The following is a 23,510-nucleotide window of genomic DNA, read 5'->3' as shown; positions in this document are numbered from 1 at the left end:
AGTTTATTGATTATAATAGCTATACAGAATCCACATGTATTTGCCAGTCAAGTTTTCCTGTTGACGGGCATTCATGTTTCATCCAGTGTGTCAATAACATGAATAGGGCTGCAGAAAGCCTTTTTTTTAAAAAAACTAAATTTATTGGGGTGGTTTCAGGTGTAGATTTCTGTGACACAAGATCTATATATTGTGCCCACACAATCCAAAGTCAAATCATTTTCCATCACCATATTTTAGGCACCGTTCACCCTGCCCCCATTTGCCTCCCCTCTTCCCTCTGACAACCACCACACTGCTGTTTTTTGTCCACAAGTTTCAGTTTTATATCCCACATATGAGTGAAAGCATATGGTTCTTAGCTTTTTCTGACTGACTTATGTCATTAGCATAATATCAAGATCCATCCCTGTTGTTGCAAATGGCAGTATTTCATCTTATGGCTGAGTAGTATTTCATTGTATATATGTATCACATCGTCTTTAATCAGTCCTCTACCAAAGGACACTTTGGTTGTCTCCATGGCTTGGCCACCATGAATAATGAACATAGAGGTGTGTTTGTGTGTGTGTGTGTGTGTGTGTGTGTGTGTGTGTGTATACTAGAGGCCCGATGCACGAAATTCGTGCACGGAGGTGTGTGTCCCTCAGCCCAGCCTGCACCCTCTCCAATCTGGGACCCCTCCAGGGATGTCTGACTGCCCGTCAGGCCCCACCTGGTGGGTGGCGTGGCCTGAGGTCCCCTGTCAAGCCCTGCCGGGTGGGAGATGCGGTCTGAGGTCCCCTGTCAAGCCCCGCCGGGTGGGGGGCGTGGCCTGAGGTCCCCCGGCCTGGCGCTGGGGCGGGGGGGAGCAGCCTGAGGTCCCCTAGCCCAGCACCGGGACGGGAAGTGCACCTTGAGGTCCCGTGTCAAGCTCTGCCGGGTGGGAGATGCGGTCTGAGGTCTCCTGTCAAGCCCCACGGGGGCGGGGGAGGGCATAGCCTCAGGTCCCTGCTGATTGCTCGTTAAGGCTCCTTATGGGAACTTGGCCTCAGCTGTGGGTGCAGCCATCTTTGTGATGGAGTGATTGTCAATTTGCATATTCCCTCTTTATTCTAAAGGATATCTTTGCGAATACATGTTTTCGAGTTTTTTGGGTATGTACCCAGGAGAGGGATTGCTGGGTCCTATGGTGGTAACTCTATTCTCAATTATTTGAGGAATCACCACACTGTTTTCTGTAGTGGCTGTACCAGTCTACATTCCCACCAGCAGTGAATGAGGGGTCCCTTTTCTCCACCACCTCTCCAACACTTGTTATTACTTGTTGATAATAGCCATTCTAACAGGTGTAGTTTTGATTTGCATTTCCCTAATTGCCAGTGAGGTTGAATATCTTTTCATATGTCTATTGGCTGTTCATGTGTCTTCTTGGGAGAGGTTCTGATCAGGTCCTCTGCCCATCTTTTTTTTTTTTTTTTAAATATTTTATTGATTTTTTACAGAGAGGAAGAGAGAGGGATAGAGAGTTAGAAATATCGATGAGAGAGAAACATCGATCAGCTGCCTCCTGCACACCCCCTACTGAGGATGTGCCCGCAACTAAGGTACATGCCCTTGACCGGAATCGAACCTGGGACCCTTGAGTCCACAGGCTGACGCTCTATCCACTGAGCCAAACTGGTTTCGGCTCTGCCCATCTTTTAATTGGATTGTTTGTTTGGTGTTGAGTTTTATGAGTTCTTTTACATATTTTGGATATTAAACCTTTGTCAATGCTTTTGTTTGCAAATATAATCTTCCATTCTGTCGGCTGTCTCTTGGTTTTGTTGTCGGATTCTCTTGTTGTGCGGAAGTTTTTAGTTTGATATAGTCCCATTCATTTATTTTTGCCTTTACTTGCCTTGCTTTTGGGGTCAAGTTTATAAAATGTTCTCTATGACCACTGTCCATAACATAAGTTCAGTACCTATGTTTACTTCTATGTAATTTATTGCTCCAGATCTTATATTTAGGTCTTTGATCCATTTTGAATTAATTTTTTGTACATGCTGACAAACTGTAATCTGTTTCATTCTTTTGCATGTGGCTTTCCAATTTTCCCAGCATCACTTATTGAAGAAGCTTTCTTTACTCCATTGTGTTTCTGGCTCCTTTGTTGGAAATTATCTTCCCATATACATGTAGTTTTATATCTGGGTTCTCAATTCTGTTGTTTTAATTGTCGTAGCTCTGTAGTATAATTTCAAGTCAGGTAGTGTGATACTTCCGGCTTCATTCTTTTGTCTCAGGATTGCTTTGGCTATTTAGGATCTTTTGTGAATCCATACAAATTTGATGAGTTTTGTTCTATTCCTTTAAAAAATGACATTGGTGCATGGGACAACTGATGGGATTTTGACGGGGATTGCATTAAATCTGTATATTGCTTTGGGTAGTATGGACATTTTAACTACGTTGATTCTTCCAATCCATGAACATGGGATATTTTTCCATTTTGTTGTAGTTTTCAATCTTCTTTAATAATGCTTTGTAGTTTTCAGTATATAGGTCTTTCATGTCCTTTGTTAAGTTTATTCCTAGGTACTTCATTCTTTTGGTTGCAATTACAAAGGGAATTTTTTTTTTCACTTCTTTTTCTAACATTTTGTTGTTAGTATATAGGAAGGCATTGGATTTTTTATTTTTCCTCACCTTAAGTTATTTTTTTTCATTGATTTTTAGAGAGTGGAAGAGAGAGAGAGAGAGAAAACATTGATGTGAGAGAGACACATCGATTGGTTGCTTCCTGCACACACCCTGACTGGGCCTGGGGATCGAACCTGCAACCCAGGTATGTGCCCTTGATCAAGAAGCAAACCAAAGACCCTTTGGTGTGCCGGATGACACTCTGACCACTGATCAATACCAGCCTAGGCAGCATTGGCATTTTGTACGTTTATTTAGTATCCTGCAACTTACTGTATTTGTTTATTGTTTCTAATAGTGTTTTTTTTTTTTTTTTTTTTGTAGAGTCTTTAGAGTTTTCTGTGTACAGAATCATGACATCTGCAAAAAGTGACATTTTCACTTCTTCGTTCCCAATTTAGATGCTTTTTATTTCTTTCTCTTGCCTTATTGCTCTGGCTAGGACTTCTGGAACTATGTTGAATAAGAGTGGTAAGAGTGGGCATCCTTGTCTTGTTCCTGGTTTTAGAGGAAAAGCTTTCAGTTTTTTGCCATTGAGTATAATATTGACAGGGTTTATCATATATAACCTTTATTATGTTGAGGCACTTTCGTACTATTCCTATTTTATTGAGTGTTTTAATCATAATGGATTTTGTATCTTATCAAATGCATTTTCTGCATCTATTGATAAGATCACATGATTTTTATCTTTTCTTTTGTTAGTGTGGTGTATTATATTGATTGATTTGTGTATTGTGAACCATCCTTGTGCAAGGCTGGGCCTGCCCCCAGATGGGCCAGGCCTTGCCGTGCACCTGCCTCCAGAGTCCCCCAGTCCCTTCAGCCCCCCAGCCACCCATGGCCGGCCCAAGGTGCATGTAAGCTTTGGATCACGGCTGCTCAGCTGCCCAGGGCCGGCCCGAGGCGCAGGCAAGCCTCGGATGGTGACTGCCCAGCTGCCCAGGGCTGCCTGAGGCTCAGGTAACCAGGGCCGGCTGAGGCTTGTACTGCTGGCAGTGGCAGCAGCAGAGGTGTGATGGGGTGTCGCCTTCTCCTGATCGCCGGGTCGCCTCCCGCCCCTGAGGGCTCCTGGACTGTGAGAGGGGGCTGCTGGGCTGAGGGACCCCCCCCCTCTCCAGTGCATGAATTTTCATGCACCGGGCCTCTAGTATATTATGATTTCCAGTGTAGCAATAATTAGCACCTTTATCACTATCACATACTTATCATTTCTTTTTAGAGTTTGGAAAAATTAAGATCTGGTCTCTTAGTAAGTTTGAGGTTTACAATACAGTTTTTTGTCTATATTCACTATACTTTGCAGTAGAAATCTAGGACTCATATTACTACTTGTTGCAAATTTGTACCTTTCAATAACATTTCTCCTATACACCAACCTTCCAGTTCTTGGTAACCACCATTTCATTCTGTTTCTATGAGGTTGCTTGTTTTTTTGTTGTTTTTAAAGTAGCCAGCCAGTGCCTCTAAGCATGAATCACTCTTTTTTTTTTTAATGTTTTTATTGATTTCAGAGAGAGGAAGGGAGAGGGAGAGAGATAGAAACATCAATGATGAGAATTGTTGATTGGCTGCCCCCTGCTCGTTCCCCACTGCGGATCGAGCTTGCAACCTGGGCATGTGCCCTGATTGAAAATTGAATCATGACCTCCTGGTTCATAGGTTGATGCTCAATCACTGAGCTAACCAGCTGGCTGAGTTTGCTTTTTTCAGATTCCACATATAAGTGTCTTTCTCTGACTTAGTTCAGTGCCCTCAGGGTTCATTCATGTTATTTGAAAATGGCAGAATTTTCTTCTTTATTTATCACTAGAGGCCTGGCGCACAGATTTGTGCACTTGTGGGAGGCGTGGCCTGCGGGTATCAGCCCATTGTGGGAGCGCAGCTCATCCTGGTCAGCCAAGCGGCGCTCCCACTGTGGGAGTGCACTGACCACCAGGGGGAAGCTCCTGCATTGAGCATCTGCCCCCTGGTGGTCAGTGCACATCATAGCAACTGGTTGACTAGTCATTTTGGTCGTTCTGCTATTTGGTCACTGGGCTTTTATATACATAGACTAGAGGCCCAGTGCACGAAATTTGTGCACTGGGGGTGTCCCTCAGCCCAGCCTGCACCTTTTCCAATCTGGGACCCCTTGGGGGATGTCTGACTGCTGGTTTAGGCCTGATCTCACAGGGATCGGGCCTAAACTGGCAGTCAGACATCCCTCTCACAATCCAGGACTTCTGGCTCCTAACCGCTCACCTGCCTGCCTGCCTGATTGCCCCTAACCGCTTCTGCCTGCCACCCTGGTCATCCCCTAACCGCTCCCCTGCTGGCCTGATTAATACCTAACTGCTCCCCTGCCAGCCTGGTCGCCCCCAACTGCCCTTTCCTGCCAGCATGATCGCGCCCCCAACTGCCCTCCCCTGCAGGCCTGATCTCGTCCCCAACTGCCCTCGTCTGCCGGCCAATTTGATTCTGATTGGTCGGTTTCTATGCCAGTCAGCGTCAAAAGCTCCACCTCCTAGGCAGCCATTGGTTCCTCACAGTTGACCCAGATTTGGTTCTGATTGGTTGGTTTCTGACAGTCAGCATCAAAAGCCCCGCCTCATAGGCAGCCATTGGTTCCTTGCAATTCACCCAGATTTGGTTCTGATTGGTTGGTTTCTATGCCAGTCAGCATCTCTGGGCCTATCTCCGGGCCTGATCATAGAGGCGGGGCTGATCAGCAGCCGCCCCAGGCTGCTGGCGAGTGGCTGAACTGCTGACCTCTGGGAGAGAGAGAGGCTTGACTGCTGGCAAGGGAGAGAGAAGCAGGATCTGATCACCCTGCTTCTCTATCCAGGCCTCACCAGCAGCCGCTGCCACTGCTGATCAGCCCCGCCTCTCTCTCTCTCCGAGAGGTCAGCAGTTCAGCTCACTCGCCTGCGGCGTGCAGCCTGGCAAATGGTTGAGCCTCCTGGTCATTGTGGATGTGACAGACCCAGGGTTTTTATATATTAGGATGGCTGAATAATGTCCTGTTGTGTAAATGTATTACATCTTTATTCATATTTTGAAAAAATGTTTTTATTGATTTTTAGAGAGAGAGGAAGGAAGAGGGAGAAGGGAGTGAGAGAAACATCAATCAACTGCCTCCCACACACATTTCACTGGGGATTGAGCTGGTAGCACAGGTATGTGCAACTGACCAGGAATTGAACCCAGTGACCTCTTGCTGCATAGGTTGACGCTCACCCACTGAGCCACACCAGCCAGGTTGTCCATTCATCTTTTAATTTTATTAATTTTTAAAATATGTTTTAATTGATTTCAGAGAGAGGAAAGAAGAGGGAGAGAGATAGAAACATCAATGATGAGAATCATTGATCAGCTGTCTCCTGCTAGCTCCTTACTGGGGATTGAGCCCACTATCCAGGCATGTGCCCTGACTGGGAATTGAACCCTGACCTCCTGGTTCACGGGTCGACACTCAACCACTGGGCCACACTGGCTGGGTTCCATTCATCTTTTTTTTTTTATTGTCTAAAGTTTTACGTATGTCTCCTTTTTCCCCACTTGACCACCCCCCTACAGCTATTCCCACCCCATTCATCTTTTGGTGTACACTTAATTTGTTTCCATATCTTGGCTATTGCGAATAATGCTGTAGTGAACATGGGGAATGCAGGTATCTCTTTAATATCCTGTTTTCATTTCCTTTAAATATAGACCAAGGAATGGAATTGCTGGATCATATGGTAGTTCTATTTTTAATTTTTTGAGGAACCTCCATACTGTTTTCCTTTGTGGCTGCACCAATTTGCTTTCCCACCAGCAGTGCATAAGAGTTCCTTTTCCTCCACACCCTTGCCAACACATACATCTCTTGTCTTCTTGATGATAGCCATCCTAACAGGTGTGGGGTGATATGTCACTGTGGTTTTGACTTGCATTTTGCTGATGTTTAGTGATACTGAGCATCTTTTTATGTACCTGTTCACCATTTGAATGTCTTTGGGAAAATGTATGTCTGGTTTCTCTGCCCATGTTTTAATTGGATTTTTTTTTTGTGGTTGCTATTGAATTCTGTGAGTTCTTCATTCGGATATTTACCCCTTATCGGTTATGTAATTTGCAAAAATATTCTCCCGTTTGAAAGGTTGCCTCTTCATTTTGTTGATTGTTTCTTTTGCTGGGTAGAAGCTTTTAAGTTTGATGAGTTTTTTATTTGTTGAATTTGCTTTTGTTTGTGTTTATAGTGTTGTATCCAAGAAATCATCGCCAAGACCGATATCAAGGAGCTTATTCTCTGTGTTTTCTTTAGAAGTTTTATGGTTTCAAGTCATATGTTTTAAGTCTTTGATACATTTCAAGTTTTTTTTTTTTCTATTTCCATTGGAATTTTGATCTGGATTGCATTGAATCTAAAGATGGATTTGGATATTATGGCCATTTTAAACATATTGATTGTTCTGATCCAGGAACATGAGATGTCTTTCCATTTGTGTCTCTTTGATTTCCTTCAACACAGTCTTGTAGTTTTCACCTTATAGATCTTTTACTTCCTTGACTAAATTTTTTTCTAGGTAGTTTTTTGGTTTTGGTACTATAGTGAATGGTATTTTATTATTTTTCAAATGTTTCATTTTTACTGGAAAGAAGTGCAACTAGTTTCTGTATGTTGATTTTATAATAACCTGCAACTTTACTGGAATTTGTTGATTAGTTCCAACAGGGTTTTTTTTTTTGTTTTTTTTTTTAATGGAATCTTTGGGATTTTCTATATACAAGAACACATTATCTGCAACTAATGACAATATTTCTTCTTCATTTCCAATGTGGTTGCCGTTTCTTTGTCTTGCCTGATTGCTATACCTTGGACTTCCAGTACTATCCTATATAATAAAAGCCTAATATGCTAAGTGTCTGGTTGTCCAGTCGGCTGTTCAACCAATCAAAGTGTAATATGCTAATGATATGCTAAGGCCACTCATGCACTGACAACCAGGGGGCAGATGCTCTGACCAGTAGGTTATCTTGCTGCTGGGGTCTAGCCGATAGGGACTGAGCGAGACAGGCTGGACATACCCTGGAGCCCTCCCGAGGTCCCTCCTCACCAGGGGGCAGATACAGTGAGCCAAGCAGTAAGGAGCAGCGAGCAGGTGGGTGGTAAGGAGCAAGGGATCCTGGACTGTGAGAGGGTGCAGGCTGGCCTCAGGGGACTCACCCCTGCAAGTGCACGAATTTTGTGCACCAGGCCTCTAGTCCTATATAATAAAGAGGTAATATGCAAATTGATCATCACTCTAACACACAAGATGGCTGCCCCCATGGGGGCTCAAGATGGCCACCACAAGATGGTTGGCAGCAGAGGGCAGTTGTGGGCGGTCAGGCTAGCAGGGGAGGAAGTTGGGAGGGACCAGGCCTGAAAGGGAGGGCAGTTGTGGGCGATCAGGCCTGCAGGGGAGGGCAGTTGTGGGTGATCAGGCCAGCAGGGGAGGGCAGTTGGGAGGGACCAGGCCTGAAAGGGAGGGCAGTTGGGGTCGATCAGGCCTGCAGGGGAGGGCAGTTAGGGACGACCGCGCTTGCAGGGGAGGGCAGTTGGGAGCGACCAGGCCTGTAGGGGAGGGTAGTTAGGGGCGACTAGGCCTGCAGGGGAGGGCAGTTGTGGGGGACTAGGCCTGCAGGGGAGGGCAGTTGGGAGGGACAAGGCCTGCAGGGGAGGGCAGTTGTGGGAGACCAGGCTGGCAGGGGAGGGCACTTAGGGGCGACCAGGCTGGCAAGTGAGGGCAGTTAGGGGTGACCTGGCCAGCAGGGGAGAGCAGTTTGGGGCAACCAGGCCTGCAGGAGAGGACAGTTGGACCAGGCCAGCAGGGTCATGCAGTTAGGGGCAATCGGGCCGGCAGGAGAGCAGTTAGGCGTCGATCAAGCTGGCAGGGGAGTGGTTAGGGGGTGGTCCGGCTGGCAGGCTGAAGTGGTTAGGGGCAATCAGGCAGGCAGGCAGGTGAGCAGTTGGGAGCCAGCAGTCCTGAATTGTGAGAGGGATGTCCAACCAGGCCTAAATGGGCAGTTGGACATCCCTCGAGGGGTCCCAGATTGGAGAGGGTGCAGGCTGGGCTGAGGGACGCTCTCCCCCCGCCCCCCCCCCCCGCGCACAAATTTCATGCACCGGGCCTCTAGTCTATAATAATAAAAGCATAATATGCTAATTAGACCAGATAGCCAAACGACATTCCAGATGTCCTTCCGGATGAAGCTGCAGTGGCAGAGGTGGCCAGAGGTGGTTAAGGGCTATCATGCAGGCAGGCAGAGTGGTTAGGGGTGATCAGGCAGGCAGGCAGAGAGGTTGGGGTGGTCAGGCAGGCAGAGTGGTTAGGGGAGATCAGGGAGGCAGGCGAGCAGTTAGGGGTGATCAGGCAGGCAGGCGAGTGGTTAGGGGTAATCAGGCAGGCAGGCGGAGTGGTTAGGAGCCAGCAGTCCTGGATTGCAAGAGGGATGTCCAACTCCCTACAGGATCGGGCCTAAACCAGCATTTGGACATCCCCCGAGGGGTCCCGGATTGCAAGAGGGTGCTGGCCGGGAGAGGACTCCCCGCCCCCCTCGTGCACGAATTTCGTGTACCAGGTCTCTAGTCCTATAAAATAAAAATGCAAATTGACCGAACGGTGGAACAACCAGTTGCTGTGACGCACACTGACCAACAGGAGCGCAGACGCTCAACAAGGAGCTGCCCCCTGATGGTCAGTGCACTCCCATAGGGGGAGTGCTGCTCAGCCAGAAGCCAGGCTCATGGCTGGCAAGCACAGCGGCGGGCCTAAGCTGTGAGTCGAACATCCCCGAGGGTTCCCAGAATGTGAAAGGGTGCAGCCGGGCTGAGGGACCCCTCCTGAGTGCACAAATTTCGTGCACCGGGCCTCTAGTATTGAATAAAAGTGATGAGAGTGGGCGTCCTTATCCTGTTCCTGATCTCCGAGGAAAACTTTTCATTATGTTTTCTTTTGTCATATACTTTATTTATTTTAAATAATTCTTTACTGTTGAAAGTATTATATATGTCTCCTTTTTTCTCCTCATTGACCCCCTCTGGCCTGCCCCCGCCCCCCCCCTGTTCCAGACTCTCACTGTCCCATTGTCTGTGTTCATGGGCCAGACATATATGCATACAAGGTCCTTGGAAAACCTTTTAGTTTTTCATCAGTGAATATATTAGGTGTGGGTTTGTTGTATATGGCCTTTATTATGTTGAGGTGTGTTATATTTTATCAAATGCTTTTTTTCTTGCATATATTGAGATAATCATGTGGGGTTTTACATTTAAAAATTTTTTTAAAATATATTTTTTATTTCACAGAGAAAGGGAGAGGGAAAGATAGAAACATCAATGATGAGAATTATTGATCGGCTGCATTGAGTCTGCAACCTGCAGCCTGGGCATATGCCCTGAACAGGAATTGAACCATGACCTTCTGGTTCATAGGTCCACACTCGACCACTGAGCCATGCCGGCCAGGCTGATCATGTGCCTTTTATCTTTCATTCTATTACTGTGCTATGTTACACTTAATTGATTTGTATATGTTGATCCATCCTTGCATCCAGGGTTAAATCTCAGTCATGGTGTATAATATTTTTAATATGTTCTTGAATTTGGTTTGCTAATATTTTGTTGAGAATTTCATGAGGGCTATTGTGTCCTTATACTGCCCTTATTTGGCTTTGGTTACAGGGTAATGGTGGTCTTGTAGAGTACGTTTGGAAATGTTCCTCATCTTCACTTTTTTGGAAGATTTTGAAAAGGATTGGCATTAGTTCTTTAAATGTTGGTAGAATTCACCAGTGAAGCTGTCTGGTCCTGAGGTTTTCTGTGTTGAGGTTTTTTATTACTGATTCAATATCTTTAGGCGTTCTCTTTAGGTTTTCTATATTTTCCTGTTTCAGTCTTGGCATTCGGAATGTCCCTTGTTTCTAGGAGTGTTTCCACTCTTTTCTCAGTTATCTCGGCATATAATTGTTCACAGTAGTCGCTTATGATCCCTATATGTTTATGTAGTATCAGTTGTAATGTCTCCTCTTTCAATTCTAATTTTATATATTTGAGTTTTTCTTCTTAGCTAAAGGTTTGTCAATTTTATCTTTTCAGAAAACTAGTTCTTAGGTATTGTTGATCCTTCTTATTGTTTTTCTGGTCTCACATTTATTTCCATTCTGCTCTTTATTTATTTTCTTACTTCTGCTAACTCTGGGCTTAATATGTCTGTATTTTTATTCCTTGGGTTATAAAGTTAGGTCTGAGATCTTCCTAATTTCTTAATATATACATTTATCATTATAAACTTCCCTCTCACAACTACTTTTACAGCAACCCATAGGTTTTGGTATGTTGTGTTTCCATTTTCCTTTATTCTGAGATTTTAACCTTTTGCGCTCAGATGTCGAGTGTGACTCGACACGGTTAGCATTAGAATAAAGGAATTGAGAAAAAAGCAAGCGAGTGCAAAGGGTTAAAGAATTTCCCTTTTGATTTCTTCTTTGACCCATTGGTTTTTCAGAAGTGTGTTGTTTTCTTCCACATGTTTGTAGATTTTCCAGTTTTCCTCTTATTGTTGATTACTAATTCTATATCATTGGAGTCAGAAATGATGAAATGATCTAAAATCTTTTTAAATTTGCTAAGGCTTGTTTTGTGTCCTATCATATGATCTATCCTAGAGAATATTTCATGTACACTCGAGGAGAATGTGTATTCTGCTGCTATTGGATGGAATTTTCTATATATGTCTGTTAAATTCATTTGGTCTAAAGTATGATTCAATTCCAACATTTCCACATTGATTTTTCTGTCTGAATGATCTATCCATTGCAAAGTGGGGTATTGAAATCCCCTACTATTTCAGTGGTCTCTTATCCACGGTTTTGCTTTCAATGACTTAAAATATATATTTTGATTTCAGAGAAGAAGGGAGAGGGAGAGAGAGAGATAGAAACATCAATGATGAGAGAGAATCACTGATTGGCCACCTCCTGCACACCCCCTACTGGGATCAAGCCTGCAACCCAGGCATGTGCCCTGACCAGGAATTGAACCGTGAACTCCTAGTTCTTAGGTGGTTGCTCAACCACTGAGCCACACCAACTGGGCTTCATGGCTTTTGAAATCCCATCTAGCTATTCTGTGCCCTTTGATTGGTGACTCCAATCCGTTTACATTAGTTGATTATCTTATATAATAAAAGCCTAGTATGCAAATCGACCGAACAGCGGAATGACCAGTCGCGGTGATGCGCACTGACCACCAGGGGGCAAAGCTCAATGCAGGAGCTGCCCCCTGGTGGTCAGTGCGCTCCCACAGGGGAGCGCCGCTTAGACTGAACCTGGGCTCACGGCTGGCGAGTGCAGCGGTCGGGTGGTAAGGAGTGAGGGGTCCCAGACTGCGAGAGCGCCGGACTGCGAGAGGGATGTCTGACTGCCAGCTTATGCCTGACCCCTGGGAGATTGGGCATAAGCCAGCAGGCGGACATCCCCGAAGGGGTCCCGGACTGCGAGAGGGTGCAGGCCAGGCTGAGGGACGACCCCCCTCCCACCGTGCAACGGGCCTCTAGTCTATACTCATAAAAGGGTAATATGCTAATTAGACCGGGAGACCTTCCAGACGTCCTTCTGGACAAAGCCATGGTGGCGGGGCTGAGGCAGAGGTGGTTAGGGGCGATCAGGCCAGCAGGGGAGGGCAGTTGGGGGCAAGCAGGCAGGCAGGCAGAGTGGTTAGGGGCAATCAGGCAGGCAGGCAGGTAAGTGGTTAGGAGCCAGCGGTCCCAGATTGCAAAAGAGATGTCTCACTGCTGGTTTAGGCCTGCAGTTGGACATCCCCCGAGGGGTCCCAGATTGGAGGGTACAGGCTGGGCTGAGGGACACCAGGCCACTAGTCTATATATATAAAAGCCTAAGCCATTGAATGACCAGTCGCTATGATGTGCACTGACTATCAGGGGGCAGACGCTCAATGCAGGAGCTGCCCCCTCATAGCCAGTGCGCTCCCACAGCCAACCTTCCCTGGCTGGCCAATCTCCTGCAGCCCCTTACCCGGCCAGCCAACCTCCCAAGCCCCTACCCCCGCTGTCCAATCTCCCACAGCCCCTCCCCCTGGCCTGCCAACCTCCCATGTCCCTGATTGGCCCTGATTGCCGGCAAGGCTGAGGAACCCCACCCATGCACGAATTCATGCATCAGGCCTCTAGTTGATATATAAGGACTTACTGCCATCTTATTGATTGCTTTCTAGTTGTTTTGTATTTACATTGTTTCTGCTTATCTTTGAAATCAGTGATTTTCCATCGTATATACTCTTTTTCCTTTTTTTGTTGTTTCATGGATGTACTCTAGATTTTTGCTTGTGGTTACCATGAAGCTGACATAGACAGAGATAAAAGTCTGTTTTGTGCTGATAGCAACTGCGCTTCCTTTTCCTTTAAAAGGCTCCAATAAAGGGTCCACCCTTTTACTCCTCCCTTTGTGGTTTGGTATTACAGTTTACCTATTTTATGCTGTGTATCTATTAATGAATTTTAGTAACCATAGTTATTTTTAATACTTTTCCTTTAACCTTTACACAATAAGTGGTTAATACACCATCCTGTTATAGAGTTTCTGTATCCGACTATAAATTTTCACCTTTACTAGTGTGTCTTGTACTTTTGTAAGTTTTTATGTTGCTCATTGTTTTTGTTTGTTTGTTTCAGCTTAAAAGACTACTTTCAGCATTTCTTGTAAGGCAGGTGTAGTAGTAATGAACTTGCTTAGCATTTGTTTATCTGGGAAAGCCTTAATTTCTCCTTCACATCTGAAGAATAATTTTGCCAGATAAAGTATTATTGGCTGACAGTTTTTATTTTTTAGCACTTTGATTACGTCACTTTGTTCTCTTTTGGCCTTTAGAGTTTAATTTTTTATTACTATTTTAAATTTTTATTTATTGATTAGAGGCCCAGTGCACAAAATACGTGCACAGGTGCGGTCCATAGGCCTGGCCGGAGATCGAAGCACAAGCATCTGTCGTGGAAGGGCAGGTCCCAGCTGACCTCTAGGCCCTGGGCAGCACCTGGGCCCCCGCATGCTCCCTCCCTGAGTCACAGCTCCCGAGTCCGCACGTGGAGATGCAGTGAGCACGGCTGGATGCCGCGGGCTGGGGCTGAGCATGGGCGTCTGGGATGCCCAGTGGCCCCGCATGGAAGCTGGGTGGGCAGCGTGCTCTCTCCCAGCTGGCCTCGCAGACCGGCTCCTGTACGAACCCACGGGGAGCCTGACCGGCCCCTGCAGTCCCAGTGGTTGCAGCCTGGCTCACCCGGAAGAGGCCGCCCAGGTGCGGGGTGGGCCCCTCGCAGGCGCCTGGCACCTGAGCGCAGCGTCTTCCCCAGCGTGCGAGCCCTGGCATCTAGGGGGAGGGAAGCAGGGGGAGTGAGAGGAAGCTTAGTGGAAACCCCACATTCTCACTGCACCTCTGTCCCCGTCACCCCCACTCTGGCGCCGCAGGAGGTTAGTCGCTGCCACCCACCCCCATTTCCCTGTCCCAGCCCAGGGCCCACCCCCGATCGGGCAGTCAGGGCCTGCTGACTGCTGGTCGCTGTCTGCAGGGCGATCGGTAAGGGACAGGCCCCCCGACCGGCTCCCTCAACGCCTGGGAGTCAGGCAGCAGCCCCGCCCCCCGCCGCTGCTGGTCGCGGGCAGTGATCGGGCAGGGTGATCGGCAGGCAGGACAGTCAGGCCTCTGCTTGCACCTGCCTTGGCCTGGCGCCTGCCTGCTCACCTGCTCCACCATCCTGCCACGGTCCCGCTCTTGGGGCCCATTGGGGCCAGTAGCGCCTCCACTGCTGCCCGCTGCCAGCGTCTCATCGCTGACAACCGCCATGTTCTGCGCCACCCCCTGGTGGTCAGCGCATATCATAGCGAGTGGTTGAATTCCCGGTTGAGGGGACAATTTGCATATTAGGCTTTTATTATATAGGATTTTAGAGAGAGGGAGGGAGGGAAGGCGGGGCAGAGAGAGAGAGAGAGAGAGAGAGAGAGAGAGAGAGAGACATCAGTTGGTTGCCTCCTGTGCATACCCTAACCAGTGATTGAACCTGCAACCTGGGTATGTGTCCTGACTGGAAATTGAACCTGCCACCTTTTGGTGTATGGGATGGTACTCCAACTAACCAAGCTACACCAGCCAGGGCTGCCTTTAGAATTTCTACTGAGAAATCCGCTGCTGGCCTAAGGGGTTCCCACATAGGTTATTTTTCCCCCCTGGCTGCTTTTAGAAGGTTTTCATTATCATTGATTTTTGACAGTTTCATTATGTGTCTTGGAGAAGTTTTTTGCTTGAGATTGTATGGTGGTAGCTTTGTGGACTTGTAGCTCCAAGTCTTTCCCTAGGTTTGAGAAATTCTCAGCTATTATTTTTTAAAATTAAATATTAACTAATTTCTTTAAATTAAATAAGCAGTCTGCCCTTCTCCCTTTCTTCTTTGGAAATACCAGTTATTCTAATATTAGCCTAATGGAACCTGACAGCTCTCATTGGCTTTCTTTATACTCTTCTAAACCGTAGTCAGTCTCTTCTAACTGTATTATTTCTATTCAGTTGACAGAGTTACGGGCCAACCACTTGTGGAGTAAAAAAAATCCATGTATAGCTTAATTCTGCTGTCCATATAAGTGGATTTTCAAATGTGAATTGAACTGTGCAGGCCGGTGTAGCTTGGTTAGTTGGAATGTTTCTTTAGTTGACAGCCTTGGCAAGCTCTTTAACCTCTCTCTCAACTTTGATTTCCTCTCCTATAAAATGGGGATATTAGTCTTTTCTATGGAAAGTGGGTGTAACATTTAGAAATGATGTAGCACAGAGCTCAAATTGTATAGTTTACTTTGCACCTGTCAGGTGGAGGAATTTGTTCTTTATCCTATCTGAAGAGCACTCCTCCTATCCCCACAACCTTGCCTACCATCTGCCTGTTTGCTAAAGCTAAAAACGTATGTGTACTTCTTGATTCCTTTTTTTGTATCCTTACCTCCCACTTCCATCAATCCCTAAAGTAATCCTTCTGATGTTGATATTATCTGAATTAAGTAGGTTGAACCATATTGAATTGCTAACATTTGGCAATTTGAGACCTATGAATCTAAGTAGACGCCGCACAAGCCTTCTCAAATTCCTACCAGCCTCTGGACTCTACCTCTAGTCTTACCTACTCTGTTCTCTCCAGAGCTTCCAGCATACATTCTAGTTTTTAACATGTAAACCAGAATCTGGCACTTGCTCAAAACTCTTCAAATTTATGAATATTTATAATGGCCTATTGGCATATAAGAAGAACATATTAGAACTTTAATATATTTTTAAAAGTTAACCTCAGTTTGTGGTAGGATGGCAGTAGTGTGTGTGTATGCTTATTTTATAACATATTGCAAATCTATAATAATAAAAGGGTAATAATGCTAATTAGACCAGACATCCTTCCAGACAAAGCCGGGCTGGAGGGAAGCAGCCCGGGTCCTGGGTGCTGGAGGGAAGCCGGTGCCGGCAGCCGGGGGAAGGAAGGCCTACTCTTGCACAAATTTTCGTTCATCAGGCCTCTAGTATAGTATATGATTGGTTTGTTGATCATGATCTAAAAAATGTATAGACTACAGCTGTTTGGTCTAGATTTTAATTAAATAATAGTTAATTTTTCAAGCCAAATTCTATTGTGTCTTATTGGATGCCTCTATTACCTGTTCTTCACACCTAGTCTCTACCTGAAGTCCTCATCGTTGTCTCCACAATACCTGTTGGCCCCTGAGGCTAGTTGAGTACCTATGACTTCCTCTCATTATAAACTCTCAGAGAACAGATACTGTCTTTGTCTTTCTTGGTCACTCAGGACTTCAGTACCTGAATACATATCTCAACTTATGTAATGAACTCCTGTGAATTAGTCAAGAAAAATATTCAGACTTCCTTAATTAATGAGTAATAGCACTTCACAAAAGAAAGATATGAACTAAGTGTTTAACTATAATGTTAATTTAAAACTTTCAATTAAATATTAAAACGCTGACAATTATATTTTAACAGGCAATCCATCTCGGAGATCCAAGTCTGTGTCTTCTCGTGACTTATGCAGTTTGGATAAGGGACAAGTAAATCTCTTTATATTTTTATATATTCAAACGTGACTCAGGCTTAAAGTCAATTAGTTAACTGACATAAGTTTCTAAATGACTTATAAAGGAGGCTTTTTATTTAACATTGCACATGTTTTCTATATAACACCAAACACCAGTCATAGATCCAATAATAGTAGAATCTAGCTTTTTGAAGTAAGTTTAAATTTTAGCTGCTTGAAATGTTATTGCATGTCCTACAGCAGCAGTCGCCAACCGGTGGTCTGTGAGGTTGGTGACTGCTGTCCTACAGGACAGCTGAGAGCCTCCTGTCCCTACAGACTGCCACTCCCAGGGAGCCCCTGGCCTCAGTGGATTTCCCGGATCCTGAATATAAAGAGGAGGAGGAAAAAGAGGAAAAAGAAGAAATTCAGGGAGAAATCAGTCATCCTGATGGAAAGGTTAGAATTTTAAAAATATGTATTATAAAAAATAAACATGGGTTAAAATAGAGTTGAAACACTTAGATTATAAAATAATAGATCTTTAAGACTGTTTATAGGGCTTAAAAATGTTAATACCTTGGGGCATGACCTTCGGTTGAATATTTGGACTTTTCTAAAAATGCTCAATATAGTCAGGCAGGTGTGGCTCAGTGGTTGAGTGTCGACCTGTGAACCAGGAGGTTACTTCAATTCCCAACTAGGGCACATGCCCAGGGTTGTGGCTTGATCCCAAGTAGGGGGCATGCAGAAGGCAGCCGATCGATGATTCTCTCTCATCACTGATGTTTCTATCTCTCCCGCCCTCTCTGAAATAAAAAAAAAAAAAAAGCTGAATATACAATATGCATTAGTTGCCATTTCTAGTTTAGAAATGTAGCAAAATGAAGAATAGAGTTCCTTTGTCCAAACCCTTTGTTCTTCCTCAGTACACAGCTAAAAGCCTCAGCCTCCCTGCAGCCTTTCCTGAATGTGTCCTGGACCAGTTACCTCTTTCCATTGTCAGCTTGCAGTTTTCTGCCCGTGCCTAGGAAAGGTTGTGAGCTGCTGCCTGGCTGGGTGATCCAACTTGAAGAGGGAATGAGAAGGGAAGGGATAAAAACAGTGTTACTGGGGAGGTGATAAGGGAATTTTTACTCAGCTTTATAGAAAACTTACTTTTCCAAATACTCTAATCTGATTCATTTTTAATTGAAGTTAATCATAAGGCCAGAGTTCATTGCTAGTCTTGTGGAATGAGGGAAGGACAAAGAATAATTCAAAAGGAAGTAATAGGTAGACTTTTCCTATACAAACTCTGCTTTAGGGAAACAAACTGTTGATGAGGAAAGCTTTTATGTTGTAGAAGAATTCCGGCTAATAAATGGAAAGGGAGTGAGAAAATTAAGGAATCATCAGATTTCCACCTCTAATGAAGGAAAGAATCTAGGCGGCAGTCATCAGTGACTTCTGAAACCCTAGGTCAGTGATGGCAAACCTATGACACGCGTGTCAGCACTGACACGCGTAGCCATTTCTGATGACACGCGGCCGCTGAGGCGGCCACATGCCGAGGATGAAACATTTGCTGCTCCTGAGGATGAAACATTTGCGAAATAATGTTTTTTCCTCAAAGTGACACACTACCCGAGTTATGCTCAGTTTTTTGGCGAAATTTGACACACCAAGCTCAAAAGGTTGCCCATCACTGCCCTAGGTGAAAGGATGACGGGTTTCATGGCAGACCTGACTGATGCGACCCAGTTAGTGCTGTGGCCATAGAAAGCTCACAGCAGCACCTACAAAGTATTCTTGTCAGAGTAATTCAGCTGGAAGTTAATCGTGCCTCTAGACCTAGCTACTAGTCTTTTTTTTTTTTTTTGACACGGACAGGATGAGGTTTATTGGGGTCTCGGAGACACCGGGGACTGGGACGAGGGGGTGAGGTCGAGGCTCATGGGGAGAACCCCCTGGCCAGCCCCCCCTTTCCCTTGGGTAGCTACTAGTCTTTTTAGGAAATAGAGGGGCAAAGAGAAACATGTTAGATACACCATCCTGGGAAAGCAATCAGCCAAGTCTGGAAGGTGGGAAGTTTCACCCCTTCAGTGATGCAATTCCTTCAACAATTGGCATAAGGGTGACTGTTGAGATTTAAGATCTATCAACTAAGTGTGTGTGGACTGGGTTTTGATTCTGATTCAAATGAACTGTAAAAAGCCTTTTTTATGAATTTAGGGAAAACCATGTAAATGGTTATATGATGAAGGAATGATAGTTTGTTAGGGGTGATACTGGTTTAGTTATGTTAATAAAGTGATTATAGGTGGTATCTGCAGTTTACTTTAAAAAGCTCCACCAAGAAGTTTGTTTGAGGGAATAAGGGAAATAAAGATGGTGATGTGTTGATAAATGAAGTTGATTGTTATGAGTTTATTAACTTTTCTCTCCTTTTGAGAGAATGTTTTTCTTTTTATGAAAAAATTTCAAAGTAGGCAATTAGGAAGAGAATGAGAGCTATTTTTGTTACTTGATAATGTTTTCCTTTTTTGTAGATAGAGAAGGTTTATAAAGATGGGTGCTGTGTTATATTGTTTCCAAATGGAACTCGAAAAGAAGTGAGTGCAGATGGGAAGACTGTCACTGTCACTTTCTTCAATGGTGATGTAAAGCAGGTCATGCCAGATGAGAGAGTGGTAGGTTTCCTCAGGACTTGTTTGATCTGTAGTGTAAACATATATATACAAGGCTAAGTGACCATTGCATCCGAAACAACCGAACGGACAACTGAACAGGCTGTGTGGGGTGACCAGGCCGGCATGGGGGTCAGTGAGGGGTGACCAAACCGAGCAGCAGGCTGTGTGGGGCTACCAGCCCTGCAGGGGAGGCAGTTGGGGGTGACCAGACCAGTGGTGGGGGGGTGCAGTGAGGGGCAACCAGGGTGGCGGGGGGGGGCAGTTGGGGGCGACCAGGCTGGCGGGGGGGGGGGGGAGCAGTTGGGACAACTACACCTGCAGGGGGGGAAGTTGGGGGTGACCAGGCCAGCAGCGGGGGAAGTTAGGTGTGATCAGGCAGGCAGGCAGGTGGGCAGTTAGGAGCCCGTGTTCCCGGATTGTGAGAGGGACATCCCCAAGGGGTCCCAGATTGGAGAGGGTGCAGGCTGGGCTGAGGGGACACCCCCCCACCCCGTGCACGAATTTTGTGCTCCGGCCTCTAGTCTCTGAAGAAAAGGCATAGTGACTCTGTGTCTTTACAGATCTACTACTATGCAGCCGCCCAGACCACCCACACCACTTACCCTGAAGGACTAGAAGTCTTGCATTTCTCAAGTGGACAGATAGGTAAAAACTTGCCCTGCCCTCTCCTTATTAAATTCTGCCCTTCTTTTAAAAATAAAATATTTATAGTAACCTTTTTAAAACAGAAAAACACTTCCCAGATGGAAGTAAAGAAATCACATTTCCTGACCAGACTATCAAAAATTTATTTGCTGATGGACAAGAAGAAAGCATTTTCCCAGATGGCACAATTGTCAGAGTACAACGGTATGATACCTGTTAAATTTGTTTCTAGATTTTCTAGTTTTAATGATTCAACTTTTATTACCAGTTGAATTTTTAAAAAAACATTTGGTCATGGCAAATGTTTCCCAGTGGTTAGAGTGTCGGCCTACGCACAGAGGGTCTGGGATTCTCCCTCTCCTCTCCCTCCCCCCAGTGCACGAATGTCATATACCAGGCCTCTAGTAAATAAATAAAATCTTTAAACATCTGTGTAAATCACTGAAAATTTCAGTAAGTTTAGAAGTGAGCAAAGACACAGAGAGCAGATAAGAAGTATTCTCAGCCTTTTGGAGTTAGAACTAGTTTGAGAGAAACATCCTAATATATAAACAAATCCTCGAGACCTAAAAAGAGTCTATGCAGCACTTTAGGAAAGAAGAATGGCAATCAGTTGTTTATAAACAAATTTGGTGAAATTTGAAAACAGTGAATGAGACCCAGAAGGAAAAGCTGCCCTGACAGTTTTAAGGTTAATCCAACAATGGCCACCATGGTTTAAGCCAGACTTTCTCCTCTCACTTATGTTTTCATTTTCTTGACCTTCCTGTCACCTTGTAAGCACTTTTCTCCTCTGGTCACCCTGACCCCATTCTTTAAAGTCAACACCCTTGAATATCCTGTTTCTAGAAGTTAGAAACTTTAACTGACTTCTCAGTCCACAGTAATGAGTATCATGTATCACCATTTTAATTCAAACCATGGTGAAGGTCTGTCAACCTTCTTCTCCTAGAGTGATAGTTAAGCACCCATTAACATGAATACAACTAACACATAGATGCATTGAACTAACTTGAATTCTATGATATAAACTTGCTCTCCCCCCCCCTAAAAAAAAGTAAAACATGAATTCTTTATCTGGTGTTAGTAAGTAAATAGCAGTTTGTTCCTAAATTGGAACAAAATCTTATGTGTACATTACACTTTGAATGTTTATGAAAACTCCTTGGACTCATCTCTCCGTCTTCAGGTATTAACTCCTGACCAACTTTTTTTCATCTGCACTCATATCCCTGTGTGAATGTCCCAGACACACAGTCAACTTGGTATTAACTATTTTCCTTATTCTACTTCATCACTGGCTTCAGGTCTGATCATGCCCTTTTCCTTCACCAGCCTGATGCAAACCAACACTCAGGTGGCTTTTAACTTTGTGTAAAGAATAATGTCAAAACTGAAAGCCATTATTTTAATACAGTGCCTACTTTTCTTAGAGGCAGAATACGTGTTATTTAAAAAACAAACAAACAAACAAACAAAAACCTAGGCATTTTGTGGTAAATATAGCAATTTATTTTTAAAAAGCTTTTTTGGATACATTTAAGTGCTAATCTGATAACTGGAATTATTCCCCTATAGCAGGAATACTGGAAGAATTTGCAAAGAAGGTTTTGTGCAGAGAAAAGGATACAAAATTAAATTCTATTTTAAATTTACAGAGATGGCAGAAAAATCATAGAGTTTAATAATGGCCAGAGAGAACTACACACTGCCCAGTTCAAGAGACGGGAGTATCCAGATGGCACTGTTAAAACTGTCTATGCAAATGGTCATCAAGAAACAAAATACACATCTGGTCGAGTAAGAGTTAAAGACAAGGATGGTAATGTTCTAATGGATACAAAATTGTAATAATCCTGTAATAATCATGAAATAACACTAACTTGATTTCTTGGTAAAAATGTACATTTCTTGTGGATTTTGTGGTTTAATTTATATATATATATATAGTGTGTGTGTGTGTGTATAAATGGAAAAGATTGTTGGAATATAAAATTTATAGCTTTTCATAATGTTTGAAATGCACAAGGACAGCTTTCATTTTTAATTCGCCTACTCTGTTAACACCTAAGGAAAGACTATTATTGTTAAAAACTGTATAAACTTTAAAAATAAGTAGGTGCTTTTATTGGTTGGAGATCCTTATAAAAAACAAGTACGCCCAGCTGGGTGGCGCAGTTGATTGGAGCATCATCCCGTACACCAAAAAGGTTGTGGGTTCGATTCCCGGTCAGGGCACATACCTAGATTATCCCTGGTTTGATCCCTGGTTGGGGTGTGTATGGGAAGCAACCTATCGATGTTTCTCAAATTAAAGTTTCTCTCTCTCCCTTCTTCTCTAAAAAATTCAATAAACATATCCTCAGGTGAGGATTTTTTTTAAAAAGTTCAAGATACACAATATTGCATAGCGTTTCCACTGGACATTAGCCACAGAACAAGGACTTGTACAGAAGATTTACTTGAGTAAGAATTTTACTAGTCAAAATATTACTAGGTATAATTAGTACAATTAAAGCATTTTATCTTTTATAGAGGTTCTTTAATTATAATGAAATGAGAAAGTAAAACAGGTAAAAGAGTTCATTCTTTGAGTACAGATGAACTGAGTGAAGAGAAAGCAGTTATAATTAGGGTGACATTGTAATTGGTCAAAATGTAACACTTGAGACTGGAGGGGGCATAGGTGATTGGCTACAGGTGCCTGTATGTTATGACTTACTAGAGGCCTGGTGCACAAATTTGTGTACAGGTTGGGTCCAGCTGGCCCGCCCTTATGGGGGCCCATCACACCGGTCTGGGCTGGTGGGGGTCGGGGGGCTGCAGGCAGTTGGTTGGCAGGCCCCACCCCTGATCAGGGTGGGAGGGAGATCGGGGTTGGGGCCGGCTGCGGGGAGGAGCCTCGAGCGGTTGGCGGCCGGCCCTGCCCGATTGGGGTGTTGGGGACTGATCAGGGCCTGGATCAGGCTGGTTGGCTGCCACAGTGCCACTGGTCGTTCTGCCATTCCAGTCGCTGGGCTTTCATATATATACTAGGAGCTTACTGCATGAATTTGTGCACCTTGAAAGGAACTGTGGACCAAGAGGCTGCTGTGGGCATAGGGGTGGGTCTCAGCCCATCCTCCGTGGCCCCTCTCGCCACGGCCTCCAGTCCCCTGGTCTGCTGGCAGCCCTGCTCCCGCCCCCACCACTCACACCCACTGACGGCGCGGAGCAATTGGGGCTGGTGCCAGTAGTGGGTGCGAGCGGCTGCTGCTGCCCCAGTCGCCCCTCAGGAGCAGGGGGAGGTGGATAAGCACTCAGGGGTGATCGGGACTGGCACTGAGTGCCAGCATCAGGTGCGAGGGGTAGCTCCGGCGCCGGCAGTGGGTGCAAGTGGCAGCTCTGGTGCTGGCAGCAGTTGAGAGCGCCAGGCAGGACCACAGCACGTGGGAGCAAAGAA

General features: G+C 44.9%; 1 protein-coding gene across 4 annotated transcripts in view; it reads left to right on the top strand.

Annotated features, from left to right (window-relative positions):
* CENPJ (centromere protein J) overlaps positions 1–21,937 on the top strand; it is an 87,248-nt gene extending 65,311 nt beyond the window's left edge. For all 4 annotated transcript variants that reach the window (XM_054718712.1, XM_028134886.2, XM_008158163.3 and 1 more), the window contains 6 exons: positions 16,721–16,785; positions 17,091–17,210; positions 19,283–19,423; positions 19,984–20,068; positions 20,152–20,272; positions 21,727–21,937. In XM_054718712.1, the coding sequence (XP_054574687.1) occupies positions 16,721–16,785; positions 17,091–17,210; positions 19,283–19,423; positions 19,984–20,068; positions 20,152–20,272; positions 21,727–21,919 (725 nt within the window). In that variant the 3' untranslated portion in view covers positions 21,920–21,937. The remainder of the gene's footprint in view (positions 1–16,720; positions 16,786–17,090; positions 17,211–19,282; positions 19,424–19,983; positions 20,069–20,151; positions 20,273–21,726) is intronic.
* Positions 21,938–23,510: the final 1,573 nt, after the last annotated feature.

The sequence above is a fragment of the Eptesicus fuscus genome, chromosome 7 (assembly GCF_027574615.1).
Source record: "Eptesicus fuscus isolate TK198812 chromosome 7, DD_ASM_mEF_20220401, whole genome shotgun sequence".
In the NCBI taxonomy this organism is placed as follows: domain Eukaryota; kingdom Metazoa; phylum Chordata; class Mammalia; order Chiroptera; family Vespertilionidae; genus Eptesicus; species Eptesicus fuscus.
Note: the sequence above shows the minus strand (reverse complement) of the source record. Positions and strands in the feature narration are given on the sequence as shown.